The following is an 18136-nucleotide window of genomic DNA, read 5'->3' as shown; positions in this document are numbered from 1 at the left end:
ACTTTAAAACAGCAACAACAACAAAAAAAAGTGTGTCAGTCTGTTAGTTTAAAAAAAAAAAAAAAAAAAAAAATGACCAAAACATGAAAACAGTTTTGGCGGATTGTTTCAGTGGGACCGTGTTTTGAGGAAGCTTCAGCGCGCGGCGGCTGTCTCCATGGCAACACGGTCCCATTAGCAGGCAGCACCTGTGTTAATGAGCGCCTCCGCCTATACAGGTGTTTCCACTTACTGCGTCTCTGACGTACTTTACATTGCGCCATTTCCGGCTGTCGCAGTTAGGTGAGGTGGAAGTGAAGAGGACGCCTCGCAGTTCACCTGTCAGCAGGTACATGACCACCGAAGATAGGACGAAAGATTAAGAAAAAAAAAGTAAGTTGAAGAAAAGCCTCGTCTTAAAGTGTGTCCCACTCTTTCTGCTCCGCTGTTTATGGTCTACTTCCGGTTTCCGTGTGTTCCACCTGCGGGTTTCAGTCGATCCTGCTGGGATTAATTGACTCAACTGCACCAGCAGGATGAAAACAAAAGGTTCCGTTCGGCCTTTTTTATTTCTATAAAGTTAATTTAGTCAGCTGGTGTCTAAACTGTGGTTTGGGTCCCTTCAGAAAGACTGTGGCAATAACATAAAATCTGATTCACCACACTTTCATTCCACATATCTGAAATTGATTATATGACTAGACATATTGGTTTTTACTAGTCAAAATACTTATTTGAGATATCTAATTATATTCTGACTAGTATAAATGACGTCAGATTTACCATTAAGTTCAATGGAGACTTCAATTCAAGATATCTTAAAATGAATTTTTGACTAGTCAAAAATACAGTTCTAGATATCTCAAGTTAATTTTGACTCATTATTTGCTCTCAAGATATCCTTTTGTTCTGACTAGTCATAATGACAATTAAAGATCTTAAATTACATAATTGTTCAAGATATCTTAAATGTATTTTTAGATATCCCGTAAGGATTTGACTAACGCAAATTAAATTGCAGATATCTTGACGGCAAATAACGACTAGGCAAAATTAACTTGGAGATATCTAGAACTGTACTTTATGACTAATCAAAATTCATTTTAAGATGTCCCCAAATGAATTCAAAGTATCTTGAATATTTTTTTTTAATGTAGACAGCTTTTCTATTTAAGATCTTGAATTAATTTTGACTAGTCAGAATGATGAAGATCTCTAGAATAATTATTTTGACCAGTCAAAACGTCAGTTACGTAGCATTTTGGCGGGAAAAATCAAAAAGCATTTTAGCATTAGTCAGTGGTCTGCAATGTCAGGTCAGTCCAGCACAAGCGCTCGTGTTAACAGGATTTTGAGCGCGGCAGCTCGTGCGCGACATGAAATTTATATTGTGGCATTTTCTGACAAATTTATCCAGAACTGCTCGCGCCATTGCAGCCACCCAAAATTCTGCAGGCAACTGTTTGAACAGCTAAATGGCAGCCAAGGGTCCTATGCGTAATTTCTTAATTCAAGATATCTTAAAAATGTCATTCTATTTTTAGATATCTAGAATATAACTACAGATAGAGTAATGGATTTTTATGTTAAAATGGCTTGCCATAAGACGGACGCAAGTCACAGCAACAGATGTGCAAAATAATAAACAAGGAAGGGAAATGGTGTTTTTAGAAGTGGCCTACTTAAAAATATTAATACTTTTAAAAAATGTATTGACACTAGATGCTTAAATATTTTAATTGCGTTTAATACGTTTTTGATATTTTAATAATTGTATAACTTCGGTGTAACCATTAAAACGACTTTTGTAGCGACGAATTAAATGATGAAACATGCTCCGTGGATTCTGACCGCTTCTTCCTCTCGTTAGCTGTAATCTGTGTTTGGGCTCAGAGGCCTGAGATTTGTCATTTAGCCTTTTTTAGGAAGTAACTAGCTCAAATAAATTAAATTGCCATGTTAAGGTGTCAGACAGGTGGCGCAGTTGGTACCGCCGGCTATCGGCGAGAAGGTCGCTGGATCCAATCCCGGCCAGGGGGGTCTTTCTGGGTGGAGTTCGCATGTTTGTTCCGGGTAATGCGGTTTCTTCCCACATACTAATAACATGCATGTTAGGTTGATTGGTAACTCTAAACTGTCCCTAGATGTGAGTGAGAGTGAAATGCTTGTTTGTCTCGATGTCCCTGCAATGGACTGGAGATCTGTCCAGCTGTACCCTGCCTCTCTCACAGTGATGGCTGGACATGGGCACCAGCAGTGACCCCCATGACCCGAAAAGGAAGAAGCGAGTAAAAGATAATGGATGGCTGGATGGAATCAAGACTCCATAGTTGTTCTATATATTGTCTTTCAGACAATCCGTCCTAGTTAGATGTGCGGAGAAGAAAACTTTGTACAGAGCGGAACGTCCCACGTTCTCATCTTGACCGGACTTCTCTAAATTCATAGCTTTTTTTTTTTTTTTTTTTTTTTTTTTTTTTCCTTTCTTTTTTTTTGGTCCCGGGTCCTCCGTTTGCTACATTGTCCTCACAAATACCATTTCAACTTGAACAACTCTATATACATCAAGAATCTGAATACAAACTCTTAAAAATGTATATTTTTATTTTTGTGCCTTAGAACATGCACAACATAAGTTTGTCATAACTGAATGGTTTATTTAAAAAAATTCAGATTGTAGACAAACGGCAACTAGAAAAAATAAAACTTGATGTGTCATATGAACATAAAATGTAAATTACAATCTCAAGAATCCTTTTTTTTTTTTTTTTTTTTTTTTTTTAAATTGAGCTGCTTGCTGCCTGACATTATTGATCAGGCTGATCTTATTGACCGGCTACAATGATGGGATTTCTGTTGTAGTTAAGCAGTTTAAGTCTTATTTTTCAAACAAAGACCCAGTGGCACTTTCTCTGACCTGTGGAGTTCCTCAGGGATCTGTTCTTAGTTCTCTTGTTTTCTTTATACATTCTCATTTTGGCCAGTTGATACAAATGTCCAGCTGTATTTTTGTGTTTTACCATTGCCATGTTGATGATTCTTCAAGTTCAAGAATCTTTTATCTCCAAGTGAGAATTTGTTCAACAGTTAGTAAGCACACAAAACATCCATACTAGACGAGACATTGAGGCATTAAAATGACAATACAGAAATCATCGCTGTTCGTTGAGAAGCCCGATTGCTATAGGGGTGAATGAGTATTTTTTTTTTTTACTCTGTTCATCCTACAGGTCCTTCTCAAAAAATTAGCATATTGTGATAAAGGTCATTATTTTCCATAATGTAATGATAAAAATGAAACTTTCATATATTTCAGATTCATTGCACACCAACTGAAATATTTCAGGTCTTTGTTTTAATACTGATGATTATGGCATACAGCTCATGAAAACCCAAAATGCCTGTCCCAAAAAATTAGCATATTTCATCCCACCAATGAAAGACAAGTGTTTTTAATAGAAAAAACGCCAACCTTCAAATAATCATGTTCAGTTATGCACTCAAAACTTGGTCGGGAATCCTTTTGCATGAATGACTGCTTCAATGTGGCGTGGCATGGAGGCAATCAGCCTGTGGCACTGCTGAGGTGTTATGGAGGCCCAGGATGCTTCGATAGCGGCCTTAAGCTCATCCAGAGTGTTGGGTCTTGCGTCTCTCAACTTTCTCTTCACAATATCCCACAGGTTCTCTATGGGGTTCAGGTCAGGAGAGTTGTCAGGCCAATTGAGCACAGTAATACCATGGTCAGTAAACCATTTACCGGTGGTTTGGGCACTGTGAGCAGGTGCCAGGTCGTGCTGAAAAATGAAATCTTCATCTCCGTAAAGCTTTTCAGCAGATGGAAGCATGAAGTGCTCCAAAATCTCCTGATAGCTAGCTGCATTGACTCTGCGCTTGATAAAACACAGTGGACCAACACCAGCAGCGGACATGGCACCCCAGACCATCACTGACTGTGGGTGCTTCACACTGGACTTCTGGCATTTTGGCATTTCCTTCTCCCCAGTCTTCCTCCAGACTCTGGCACCTTGATTTCCGAATGACATGCAAAATTTGCTTTCATCCGAAAAAAGCACTTTGGACCACTGAGCAACAGTCCAGTGCTGCTTCTCTGTAGCCCAGGTCAGGTGCTTCTGCCGCTGTTTCTGGTTCAAAAGTGGCTTGACCTGGGGAATGTGGCACCTGTAGCCCTTTTCCTGCACATGCCTGTGCACGGTTGCTCTGGATGTTTCTACTCCAGACTCAGTCCACTGCTTCCGCAGGTCCCCCAAGGTCTGGAATCGGCCCTTCTCCACAATCCTCCTCAGGGTCCGGTCACCTCTTCTCGTTGTGCAGCGTTTTCTGCCACACTTTTCCCTTCCCACAGACTTCCCACTGAGGTGCCTTGATACAGCACTCTGGGAACAGCCTATTCGTTCAGCAATTTCTTTCTGTGTCTTACCCTCTTGCTTGAGGGTGTCAATGATGGCCTTCTGGACAGCAGTCAGGTCGGCAGTCTTCTTCTTCTTCTTCTTCTTGGTTTTTATTGGCGGTTGGCAAAAAACTTTAAGTAGCATTACCGCCACTTACCGGTATGGAGTGTGGTTCGAAATGGTCTATATACTTTCGTTTTCTACCTAATCCCTCCATTAATTCCTGATTAAACATACACACTTACTTATATAACCTAACTTGCATATAGTTGTATATCTTTCTCTACTCAGATTCTATGGAATAACTTTGTTTTTTTAAGATACCGAATAATTATTTGAATATGTCTACTTCCCAGATCTCTCCTCACAAATTCTATTAAATTAAACTTTTCTTTACTACCTTCGCACTCCTTCAACATGCATGTTCTCTCTTCTTCATATTTACAACACTCTAAAATAACATGTTCTATTGTTTCAAACTTCTCACAATACTCACATTTTCCATTTTTATGCTTCTGTATTTTAAAAAGCGAATAATTAAGCCCTGTATGACCGAACCTTAACCTTGTTATTATTCTTTCCTACTTCTCCTTCTTCTTCTTTTCCTTCCCACAGCCTTCTGAATTTTATAAAACCACCTTCCTGTTAATCCTTCGTCCCACCTTCTCTGCCATATTTTCTTCAGTTCTTCTTTGACTTTACTTTTCCCTTCAGAGTTACTCATCCTAACTGTGAAACTAATAGGATTATGTGTTGCCTTCTTTGCCGTTTTATCAGCCTTCTCATTTCCTACTAACCCTATATGTGCTGGAACCCACACAAATATCACTACTAACCCCATATTTTGTATTCTAAACAGAGTATGATATATTTCTAATAAGATATCCATCCTACTATCTGTGTTTATTATATTTTATACTTATCAAAGCTGAACTTGAATCTGAGCAAATTATTGCTTGCAATGGTTTTACATCCTCTATCCATTGTAATGCCAAAAGTATTGCTAACAATTCTCCTGTATAAATTGATAGCCTATCCGTGACTCGCTTCCCTATATTCACATTGAATTCTGGGATTGTAAATGCTATTCCTATTCTTCCGTCAATTTTTGATGCATCTGTATAAATTTGAACATGTCCATAATAACTATTTAAATGCAATTGCACTGCAAACCTATCTATTACATGTGATTTTTCCTGTTTCTTTGCCATTATTGATAAATCTACTATAGTTTCTGGTAGAATCCAGGGTGGTATAACTGATATTGGATCTGATTGACTAATTTCTAAAGTGTCCACTTTTAGTTCCTTTAAGTCCTTTTCAATTTTCCATCCATAACTTCTCATCTCTTTCTTTTCTTTTTCCCAACATGGTTTTAGAATTTCCTGAGTTGGATGTCCTTCCTTATTGCCCATCAAATTTAACCAGTAATTAATTCCTAACTTAGTCCTCCTTAAATCTAGTGGCATTTCCCCCGTTTCTACTTCTAATGCTGCCGTTGGTGTTGTTTTGAATGCTCCAGTACATAATCTTAGTGCTTGATGTTGAATACTGTCTAATTTATCCAAATGAGTTTTGGCTGCTGAACTGTACACTAAGCATCCATAATCAATGTCAGATCTAATTATCCCCATATATATCTGCTGTAACGATTGTCTCTCTGCTCCCCAATCATTACCCACCAAACATCTTAATATATTCAACTTAATATATTCAACTTTCTCTTACATTTATCGACAATCTTTTGGATGTGAATATTCCACTTTAATTTTTCATCAAACCACAAACCTAAGAATTTTATACTCTTTACCTGTTCGATTTTTTGATTATATAATTTTAATTCTATTATCTTATTTGTTTTTTGTTTTTTTGAAAATATAATTACCTTCGTTTTGTCCACTGAGAATTTGAATCCCCATTGCCTTGCCCACAACTCTATATTAATAATAGCCTGTTGCATTTTTTTAACTATAAACTCCACATTCTTTCCTCTTTTCCAAATAGCTCCATCATCTGCAAAGAGTGAACAGCCCATGTCCTTTCCAATATCTACAAATATGTCATTTATCATAATCGAAAACAATAATGGACTTATTATACTCCCCTGCGGTGTGCCATTTTCCACTACATATTTATCTGAAACTACCTCCCCTATTCTTACTTGTAATTTTCTGTTTGTTAAAAAGTCTTTAATCCATTCATATATTTTCCCTTGTATCCCTAATTTGTATAATTTAATTAATAAACCCTCTACCCACATCATATCATACGCTTTTTCAATATCAAAAAATACTGCCACTACACTTTCCTTGTTTACTTGTGCTCTTCTTACTTCATGCTCTAAGCATAACATTGCGTCATTAGTACTCCTACCTTTCCGAAAACCACTTTGATAATTAGAGATATATCCCTTTTTATTCAAATAATACACTAATCTACTATTAATCATTTTTTCCATTATCTTGCATAAATTTGAAGTTAATGCTATTGGCCTATAACTTTCTGGTTTTGAATGATCTTTTCCTGGTTTAGCTATTGGTACAATAAGAGATTCCTTCAATAACTCTGGCAATTTCCCCTCCTCCCATATTTTATTAAACAATGTCAATATTATCATTTTTGACTTCTCACTTAGTTGGTTTATCATTCTATACCAAATTTTATCTTTACCTGGCGCCGTGTTTTTGGTATTTTTAAGCACTTTATTTAATTCCACTTTGGTAAACTCCACGTTCAAAAAATTATTTGTATCTTCCTCACTCTCCATTAAATTTTTATACTTAAGGACAGTACATTCTCTTCCTTTTCTTCCCTCCTCGCTAACATTATTTGTACTATATATCTTACTAAATACTTTAGGGATGAGGATAAAGCTGAGGTATTGGCTAATTATATCCTCATTCTCAACTTTTAATACAGGATAATCAAATTCTCTTTTAACTCCATTCATTTTTTTAATTATTTTCCAAATCTTCTCAATTTTTGTATCTCTTCCTATTGTACTACAAAAATTTCTCCAATAATCTCTCTTAGCTGTCTTTATAATCCTCCTTACTAGTGCTTGCTTCCTTTTATACTCAATTAAGTTCAAATAAATTGGGTTACGTTTTAATACCTTCAAGGCTTTATTTCTTAATTTAATTGCATCTTTACACTCACTAGTCCACCATGGCACCTTTTTCTTATCATTATTACTCCCTGACTTTTTTTATAGAATTTTCTGCAGCTTCCATTATTATCTTTGATATACTCTCATTTACTTCATTTATATTCATATTAAAATCTACCTTATTTAAATACATTTCACTTAAATACCTAAACTTACTCCAATCTGCCTTATTAAAGTTCAATCTTTCCCCTCCTATTTTTATATTTATTTCCTATTATTCCTACCCTTATAGTTATAGGATAATGATCACTGCCTACTGTATTTTCTTTATCAACTGACCACTCACAGATACCAGCAATATCATTCGACACTATTGTTATATCTATAGTTGATTCTGTCCCCGTTTTAACATTGATTCTTGTTCCGCTTCTCTCATTGATACAGGTCGGCAGTCTTACCCATGATTGCGATTTTGAGTAATGAACAAGGCTGGGAGTTTTTAAAAGCCTCAAGAATCTTTTGCAGGTGTTTAGAGTTACGTCGTTGATTCAGATGGTTAGGTTAATAGCTTGTTTAGAGAACCTTTTCATGATATGCTAATTTTTTTTTTGGGACAGACATTTTGGGTTTTCATGAGCTGTATGCCATAATCATCAGTATTAAAACAATTCAAGACCTGAAATATTTCAGTTGGTGTGCAATGAATCTGATATGAAAGTTTAATTTTTATCATTACATTATGGAAAATAATGACCTTTATCACAATATGCTAATTTTTTGAGAAGGACCTGTACATCTGGGCAGCAGATACCTGCGTCCAGACGGAAGCAACATGAACTCGCCATGGAGGGGGTGATCAGGATCTGCCGGAATCCGAATCGGTGCTTCAATCTGCTTTAAGTCTGGTGACAGTTTGGCTGATGGCACCTTTCTCTGGAAAGTAACGTGACAAATTAGTTTAAATTTGCATTTCAGCAGCAAGAAGATAACATTACTGATAAAGATGGCATGCAAACTGTAGCCGTAACCAGTGTTTACGTTGTAAATCAGAATAAACAAACAAGCAAGTTAAAAGAACTCCTGGAAGTTTCTGTTGCCACAGTTGGAGACGAGATCAAATCCAGTTATGGAAACGAGGAGCTTGTTGATCGCTGTGCCGACTCCTTTTGACTGACAGGCCAACAGAAGCGTCTTTAAACAATACTTTTTTTTTTCTTAAGTGCTGTAAATGTTGTTTGCAGTGAGTAACCCGCTCCCATCCAACCTGAAGGCTGAGGCCAAGAAGGCTGCCAAGATCCTGAGGGACTTCACTCAAATCACCCACAGGACTGGACCGGACAAACTCATCCCTCGTAAGAATCACACCGAAAGCTGAACTCGTAACCTTTTTTGTAAATGGTTGTTGAGGAGTCATTGAGTGTGTTTTCCGTGTTGTAGCTCATGTCATAGCGAAGGCCGAGGGTTTGGCCATTATCTCCGTCATCAGGGCTGGCTTCATGGTGACGGCCAGAGGAGGGAGCGGCATCGTCATTGCCAGACTCCATGATCGACGTAAGGCCCTGGTTTGAGTAAAAGTTATGTTTGAATGTCGTACTGTTTAAATTGTACCTGATGTCTAGTTGATACCCATGTAACGTTTTCAGAAATTTACCCAAATTTTTCTGCACTTTGCAACCGCAGTTGTATATGATTTTTGCCATTCATATTAATTTCTCCCAGTACTCCCTCTTCATATTTGGTCATTTTATTGGAAGTATTGTTCGTTTCTTTTTAGTCTGATCATCTTTCTTTGGCTTGCTTGCCTTTTCTTGTCTACCTGTCATCACAGCTTTTTGTTGTTGCTTTTCATAATTAACTTGACATTAAGACTTGTCGTCGTTAAATGTCATTTTGCTCAAGCGTCTTATCATATGGACTTCACATTGTCTGTTTTCTCAGTTTCTTCCCATCACAATTTGTCATTGGGTTATCTGATCTCTCGTACTGCAGCGTCTTGCCATCTTGACATTTTTGTCATGGCTGGTCACTTCTTTTCAATGACATTTTGCTATAGGATCTTTTTTTTTATTTATTTTTTTATTTATTTATTTATTGCCCATGTTTATTTTTAATATCTTTGTCACAATATAGTCACCATGGTTTGACTTGATTTCATGTTTTTTTTTTTTGTTTTCCCCATCTCAACCTTGAGGTCATGTCTGGTTATTTTGTCGTCTGTCTAGCGTGAAGGGGGTTGAACAGCATTTATGAGGGAGTTTCTAAAAGATGTTGTGACGTTTGTGGTAATGGTCAACTTGTGAGTCAGAGGCTTGCAGTCCTGGTGCGGGAGTTTTGAACACAATGCAAAAACATGTGCCACAAGTTTCTTGGATTTAATACACATTGGAAAAACTGGTCCAAATCTGCTTAACTTCATTTCTAAAGGTTTTTTTTTTTGTTTGTTTGTTTGTTTTTAGCAAATTAAATCATAAATGTGGGGATAGCTGCTGAGGTGGGTATAGCATGGTCAACAAAAACCTTGTTTTTATTTACGAACACAAATTTCAATGAAACACCTAATCATCCACAACTAGACTTTTGGAACGCGATACAAGATGGCTGTTGCTGCTAATCGACCATAGCAATCATAAAAATGACTCCCAAGTCAGTTTTTATAGATATTGAGCTAAAGTTTGGTGTGGTGGCGAGTCATTACCAACACATAGTCCAAGTGCCAACAGATCATGGGATCATAATTTCAACCTTCGGCATCAACCTGGCAGATATGCTCAGGTAACCTCGGTCTTGTTGAAGCTCCAAAATTCACGGTTGAAACCCGTGCCTTCGTGTAAAGTTCTTTTTCCTCTGCAAAAAAAAAGCTGAGAACTTGTTTACTTTTATTTTTAGTAAATGCTTTGTGTGAAAAATGCTATGCTAAAGAGGTCAAACCACACAGTGTCCGCCATTTTTAGAACCAATTAAAGGCAGGAGAGACAGCCCATGTCACTTCAAAAGGCCTCCCTCCCAATTTTCTTGGACACTCTGCTCGCTCCCTCACTATCCATCCTTTGGTTCAGTCTTGTACTGCTATCCAGTGGTCAAAAAAGGGACTACATGCAAAACATTAACCAACATTTCTTCTTAAATTTGACAATTGCTAATGATCAAATTTTTAAACAAGATTATCGTTTATCGCAGTAATTTCTGAGACAATTAATCGCCCAGCAAAATTTATCATGACAGGTCTACGTAGAAGTTAGTTGGTGGTGGTATCTATCATCCCCCCCACCCACACACACACACACACACACACACACAGTGGCTTTTCTGGTTCTTTTTGCACTTGTTGCATTGCCATGAAAACAAACACGGGTGACCTGAACTCCCTCTGCCCCTTCAAGGTTTGATGTTCATGAACTAGTGTTGCTAGTAGGCACCAGGTACCAGTGTTCAGGGTTGTGTTCAGCCAGTGCTGCACTTCAGTGTGTTCGTTAAAGGAACAGTTCACATCATGATCTACTGCCTTCATAGTTCTATCTTTTACAGTCTAGGTCTAACTGGGGTAATCAAAGCTAATGGCATGCATCTCTTTAAACCAGAACACTGTTGGGATGATTTAATGTGTGCGGTGTGTTCAGGTTGGTCTGCCCCTTCAGCCATCGGTATTGCTGGTCTGGGTGGAGGCTTCGAGATCGGGGTGGAGGTAAGTCGAGCTTTAATAAAAATAAAACTTGGATGATTTTTCAAACGGTCCTTGAAAGCATCCCGCTGTATTCAGGTGTCGGACCTGGTCATCATCCTGAATCAGCGGAGGGCGATCGATGCGTTCACGAAGGGCGGTAACCTGACGCTGGGGGGGAACTGCACCGTCGCAGTGGGACCTATGGGCAGGTGAGTTCCTGCTTCGTCTGTCTGCAGCCGAAAAGCTTCAGTTTACTTTAGATGTGAATTGTAGGTAAATGTGCCTGAAATTTTAATTGACGAGCCGTTTGATCGTTTGTTGAGACCTAAACTTGACCAGCCTGCTTGTGAGAAACGTCAGCTGTGATTCACGACTCGGGATCATCTCAGTAGAATGTCTGTGTTGTCAGGACGGCTCGACAGGTTGCGCAGGTGTTTGTGGGCGTGGCCTGTTTAACCCGAGCAGGAGATTTTCTTTAAATCAGCTGCAGAATATAAAAGCTGATTCAATTCTTGTCTTCCAGCAGGTGAGAGTGTAGACGGATATTTAAATTAAAACGACTGCTTTTAAAAAAAAAAAAATTAGATCACTATGATTTGCCTCTTTGTTTCTTTTCCCCCGCAGTCAATTTTAGCTTCATTTTTATTTATATTGTAAATGTAATGTCCCTTTTTTTGTTTGTTTTAATTTTCTTTTCCACAGTGTTTTGTTTTTGCTCTTCTTTCAGGTCATCTTTTGGTGCTCAGCTTTTTTTATTTATTCAGACTGTTGTTGGTGGGTGGTTTTTTTTTTTTTAATTATTATTTTTTTTTTTTTTTTTTTTTTGTGTCAAGTTGTTATGACAATTTGTTAATTTGACATCTTTAAATTTTAATTTTCTCATGTCGTCCTGTGACCTTTTTTTTTTGTTTTCTCTGGTTATTTCCTGCCTCTATCAAGGGCAGGTGATGTAATGGCCTGTGTTCATTTATCTGTTAGCAAAATATCATGAATCACTAAACTCTTTCATTTTATTTTAAATGAAACTCTCAAAAGTAAATGTTAAATGTAAATCCACCATAATCATTTTAATTCAAGATGGCTTCCGCAGCTGCTGTATTTTTCAGACCATAAGGTGCACTTTTAAAATTTGCTTCTCAAATCGACAGTGAGCCTCATCAGATGTGCCTTATGTATTCTGGTTGTGCTTACTGACCTTAAACCGATTTTTGTGGTACACAGTACTCAAATGTGTATTTTGTAATGAGTGTATTGTGTTATGTTGTACAACTGAACAATGTTGAGTTATTGTGAATGAGTTGAATAAAATTCGACTTATCTGACTTTTTGTCTCTTAATGCGCCTTATGGTCCGAAAAATACGGTAATGGACGTTGTCAACATGAATGAGTACAACTCAAGTTTTACAGATACTGAGCTAAGATTTATTTGTTGTGGTCCAATCTTTATTTCGACATCGTCGAGACACCAGAGTTTACAGGAAATGTCAATTGTTAAAGTTGATGTGTCCCGTTGATTTTCAGGAACCTGGAGGCTGACGTCGCCCTGCGCAGCACAGCCGCCGTCTTCACCTACTGCAGGTCCAGAGGTTTGTTTGCAGGGATTTCTCTGGAAGGGTCCTACCTGATCGAACGCAAAGAAACCAACCGCAAGTAAGGAAGAAGGACAAACCTACGCACGGCCGTCTCTTCTGCCTTAGTGCTGTTTTCATAGTGTTTTTGTTTGCAGGTTCTATGGCAGAGATATCAGGGCGTCGGCCATTTTGATGGGTGACGTTGAGCCTCCTGGAGATTGTTGTGACCTTTACCACATTCTGGACCTCTACACTGAGGCCTACACCACCGACTGGACCAACAAGAACCTGCGTGCTAAGGTACAGATCAAAAGCATGGGTGTAAAAATAAATTGATAGTGTGAATATTTATGAAGCATTCACAATATTGTGATCCATTTTTCTTTACGTTTTTTCGGCGCAGTTCTCTTCGGACAGTTTAAGCTATTTCAACAAATCTTAAATCAAAACGTTCAGCTCTTTCAGAACAATCCTGTGACTTTTTTTGCATTGGTGCAACTTTAGCGTATTGAAATATTTAGTCTCCCCCCCCGAAAATGAACTGAGTTAATCTTACATCCTTCAACTCTTTAGATGCGTTAACAACCTCTTTACTGCTTTCACATTTTGTTGTGCTTCAGCTTCTTTCAGCTACCTTGTGCAAATTTAAATATTTTTGAGCTACTTTCAGCTAATTTCAGCTGTTATGAGCTCCTTTCAGAATCTTTTTCATAACTGCAACATTTTTTGCTTTTCTGCTAATTTCAGCTTATGCTCCTTCTGGCTTATTTCTGCAAGTATGAGCTTTTGTTTTTAATTTCAGCTACTATATAGCTCCTTTTTATTCTAATTTAAACTTTTTTTTTTTTTTTTTTTTTTTAGATAAAGGTTGAATGAAATTTACACTTCAACTTTTTTTCAGCCTAATTCAGCAAAACTGTTCTCTCCACTTGTAATTTTAGCTTCTTTCTGCCTTTTTTAGCTACTTTTCAGCCATTTCTTTGGAAATTATCTGAAAAAAGCTGAAGTTAGCACACTTTTCTGTGCTCATTTCTGCTTCTTTCCACAAATGTGTTCTGCATTTTAAGTTAAACTTGTTCAACCTCTTCAGCTACTTTTTTTAAAGCAAATTTAAGCAGTTTTCAGAATCTGAATAAGCTTTATCATTGTACCGATTGTGCGATAGACAAAGCTTTTTCCTTGTTTGACACAATTCCCAGGAGAAATTGATAATTTTATTTTTTTTGTTTTGTTTCTGCTACTTTCAGTCTGACTTCTTTCCACTGATCTCAGTTTATGCTCCTTTCAGCTTTTTAACCATTTAGTGGTTTTTTGTGCTAAATGTAGCTTTTTCAGCTAATATCACATTTTTGGCTCATTTCAACTCTATTATCTTCCTTCTGGTATTTTTGAGCTTCTTTTGGCTTTTTCAGCTAATTTCTGCTAATTTCAGTTTTTTTTTTGTTTTTTTTTTTCTTTTAGCGAATTTCCTAAATTTTGTAGTAATTTCTGTTTAAACCCAATTCATCGAATGTGTCTCTTCTGCTTCTAATTTAGGCCTGTTTTTTTTTTTATGCATTGTAATCCCATTGAGCCTTGGGCACTCATTTCCAAGAGAGACCAGATTAAAACTCATTTGTGGCTGTATCTGATTTTTAGTGTTAAATGTTTGTCTGCAGTCCTTAGCTGCTCCATCCAGACCTCCACCTCCATCCCAGCAGAGATCACCGTCCAGCTATCAGCAACCTGCAGCAAGTTCTGGTAAAAACCTGAAAGTGTTTTCACTTGTTTTTTGGGTTTTTTTTTATGTTTGCTTACTGTGTATGTTTTTGACTGTGAGCAGGAAAGAAGAATCTCTACCCAAGTGTCTCTGCCTTCAAGTCTGAAACTTCAAGTAAGTTGTCTTCTCCTTCCCGTTTTTCTTTAAGGCTGTTTTGTTGATCAGATTAAGTTTGTGGGTTCAGGAGCTCAGAACATTATGGAAGAGCCGTTTCTCACAGAAGAAAAAACAAATGATTGTTTAGTTTTTGTGTTTTTTTTTTTGTTTTTTTTTAATTAATGGGATCTGTTGTCAGCCTGTGACCTTGATGGAGCAGCTGGGATCGATGCATTTATAATCCTGCTGCTGTGCATGGCTGAGGACAGACTGACTCAAGGACTTCTCTGTGGGGACAAATCTGTCTTTCATGTGGTCAATTATTAAATTAGATTTAAAGAAGGTTTACAGAAAAAATCTGATGTCAGAAGTAACAGAAAACTCAGAATCTGTTAAATCACTCTTATTTAGGCTGCAGCGCCGTCTAGTGTTCACAGCTCTACAATCCAAAATGACTACAGGTACATTAGTCCCTTGTTTGTTGTGAGGTTGCATTCCAGACACCACCCCCCCAATAAGTGAAAATGCCTGTCTGTGTATTCTTCCCACACTCTTGCAATGTTCTAAACTCCAACATATGTCATTTTAACAACAGGCGTATAGTACTGTGTATGTGAATTTTACTAGCCAGCTTGTCCCCGCTCAAAGTTCCTCATGGGAACTACAAGCTCAAGACTCACCAATGGGTCTGGAGGTCCGGTTCTGCTCGGTGGGTTCTGTTCAGCTCTCTGCATCCGCTGGGCGAAGAAGTTGCTGAATGAAGGACTGAACTTTGTCCGAATTTTCCCTCTAGTATTTCAGTAGAAAGCAAAGGGGCTTCTGGGCGGGGCACTGTTGGCTTCTGGGAAATGTAGGCCTTATGAGTGGGGCTACATTGTAAGCTTGTTGAGAGAACTACAAGATGGTGGCGCCTGTCCAAAGTATTAAATTTCATTAACTTTACTGTACAGTGTCAGTACTGTCCCAATCACGTGAGTAATATTAAAGTTGACAATCAAGTGTTCTGTACAATTTATTTATTTTTTACTCTCGTTCAATCTTACTTTGAAAACCCGCAATGGGGCAAAAACGCGAAAGTCAAACCGCGAAGTACCGAGGGACTACTGAATTTTGAAACAAATTATTTTACCAAACTGATAAATGTGAGGAGAGCAATAACATGAATAAAATTTATTTATTGCCTAAAACATCTAAAGTATCCCTGAATAAAAACACAGCTGGCCACTTTATTTAGACAAATGTGTCTGGGTAGTTGCGTATTAACTTTTGTAAAAGAAGGCGGAGCTAAACGAAAATGTTTCACCTTTCTGTTCTGCTTTGACTTTGTCTTATTGTCGAATGTTGACTTTGTATTTTCACTAGTCAAGTAATGGAGAAAACACTGGTCACAAATTTATGTTCTCCGCATCATTTTACTGACTTTTTTTATTTTTATTATTTTTTCCCCCATTTCTAGATCGGTGTGTCTCCAGCAACCCTCCAAGCTACAGTATGAATGTTTAAATATACATTTACAGAGTAAAATGTATGAATGTAAGATTAGCATTTTTATAGATTTATTTAGCATGGTATTGGTCACAATTAAAAAAAAAAAAAAAAAATTATATTTTTAACTCTGTTGCGTAATGAAATGATCCATAAATTGTTGTTGGCTAAATCTTCCTACATTTCTACCACAAACAAAACGTTTGTGCAACTTTTTTTCTTCCCGCCAAAAAACGGCAATCTGCTTTAGTTTAATAACTTAAATGTTAAATTATGGAGCATATTTGGAAAAAGGTGGTTAATGAGATTATTTCTACATTTTTTTACTGGATATTTTTCTTGTGCTCAGGTCAGTTTGACTCCAGCAACCCTCCGAGTTACGGTAAGACTGTTCAGACTCCCATCTAACAGTTTAGCTACTCGTTATTTTTACGCGTTATAAACGAGTTGGTTTGATTTCTCATCAGGACTTTGAAATGGCTCAAAAGTTTCATCTTAAATGTCTGAAACTGAAACACAAATTTGTTTATTGCAAATTCAATTTAAGTCGTATAATATAAATTTTCAACATGTGAAGATGTTTGAAACTTATGTTCTGCAAAGCAAAATTTGCTTTTAAAAGCGGTTTTTGTAGCAATTTATCAAAACAAAACTGAATAAGCGCATTAAAATTAAATTGGTCTATATTACTAATGGGTACTTGTTTTAAAACCTTCAAATCTATTCTAAAGTGTTTGTTTTATTTATTTATTTATTTTCGTCTTTAGATGAAGGCTCTGTGGGCGGGGCCACTGGGCAGCTGGTTGTCACGGCAACTCATCCGTTCACAGGGCAGCAGGCGGGTGACCTGAGCTTTGAACCGGGTGACCGGATCACGGTCATCACAAAGACGGAGTCTCAATACGACTGGTGGGAGGGACGAACGGCAGATGGGCGGGTGGGAATTTTTCCTGCCAACTTTGTCACGTTCTAATGGCGCCCTCTGGTGGTCAGGATGCTACACTGCATTTGAAATCTTAAAAAAAAGTCAAAGGAACAACGGCTGTGGGCAACAAACTAGTTATACAAATATCTGGATGGCTGCAGGCTAATTTTTTAAACTGTTGCATAAAAATCTTTTCAGTAAAATTATTTTTTTTTACAATTTTACCCTCACTTAAATTTTTAGGTTTTGATCATCCAACACACACACAATGCTAAATTTGATTGTTGCAGCATGGGGGTTTTATTAGTTTTTTGGTGGAAATGTTCTAATCCTGGGTTTTAATCTAAATGGCTGGACAAGAGAATATTAGAAAGTTGTACTTGATTGAAAACTTTGACAAGTGTTAAGAACTCTTAAAGAACATCAGAACTGTAAAACAACGCACATCTACAGGTCAATACTTATCAGTTTACACTTACATGGTTTGATTAGATTTTTTTTTTTTTCAATGCACTCACGTTTTGAGATTTTTAATCCCATAATCTGAATTTGTCTTTGTTTTTTCTTCTTGGTGGGAGGAATTAATCTGACACAAACTTGAACGTTTAGCTTTGAAATGTGTTAAATATTTCACCTCGGTGTTTTGAAGGGTATGATGATGGTAGGCACCGCGTTACTGTTTTTATCTTAAAACTACAAGTCACGGGGCTCAAAGTGATTTTATGAAAGTCACGTGTGTATTTGAGAATTTAGGTGAAACGTTTTTATTTTTCCATTGTTGGTTCATGTAAACGGTTTTGTTACAGTTTCTACTTTTTAAAGTCGCCTGCAGTCAAAAAGCAAAACTTGTTTTTATAGAAATTCTTCTGTGCAATTCAGATGGCAGCAGGGCAGGTCATATTTTATTATTTTTTTTAAATGTTTCTGTATGTGGTGTGTGGTTCTTTAATAAATCAGATTCATAAATAACTTTGCTGCATTTGTTCCTTTTGAGTCGTCATCAGAAATGATTTGAAGTTGCTGCTTAAAGGTACCTTGTTCAGTTTAGACCAGGGATCTGCAGCCTGTACGATAAAAAAATTAATAAAAATTCTGCCCTTTGACTAAATTAAACGTGTCCAGAGCCACAATGATGATG

At 37.3% G+C, this 18136-nt stretch overlaps 1 protein-coding gene across 1 annotated transcript; it reads left to right on the top strand.

The window, feature by feature from the left end:
* Window positions 1-267: 267 nt before the first annotated feature.
* On the top strand, window positions 268-17068 carry sh3yl1 (SH3 and SYLF domain containing 1). Its single transcript, XM_037696320.1, has 12 exons — window positions 268-372; window positions 8742-8852; window positions 8938-9051; window positions 11118-11182; window positions 11258-11370; window positions 12684-12812; window positions 12889-13033; window positions 14392-14473; window positions 14556-14606; window positions 16045-16077; window positions 16423-16455; window positions 16841-17068. Coding segments are annotated over exons 1-12 (1083 nt in total). The 5' UTR covers window positions 268-371; the 3' UTR covers window positions 17047-17068.
* The last annotated feature ends 1068 nt before the right edge of the window (window positions 17069-18136 follow it).

The sequence above is a fragment of the Nematolebias whitei genome, chromosome 23, assembly GCF_014905685.2.
Source record: "Nematolebias whitei isolate Nwh7 chromosome 23, NemWhi1, whole genome shotgun sequence".
Taxonomy (NCBI): Eukaryota; Metazoa; Chordata; class Actinopteri; order Cyprinodontiformes; family Rivulidae; genus Nematolebias; species Nematolebias whitei.
Note: the sequence above shows the minus strand (reverse complement) of the source record. Positions and strands in the feature narration are given on the sequence as shown.

Excerpts from the sequence above, each read along its gene's own strand:
- sh3yl1 (XM_037696320.1), top strand. Across the intron at positions 11,371-12,683 it reads GCAGTGGGACCTATGGGCAG|GAACCTGGAGGCTGACGTCG; the intron begins GTGAGTTCCTGC and ends GTTGATTTTCAG. Across the intron at positions 14,607-16,044 it reads CTTCAAGTCTGAAACTTCAA|ATCGGTGTGTCTCCAGCAAC; the intron begins GTAAGTTGTCTT and ends CCCCATTTCTAG.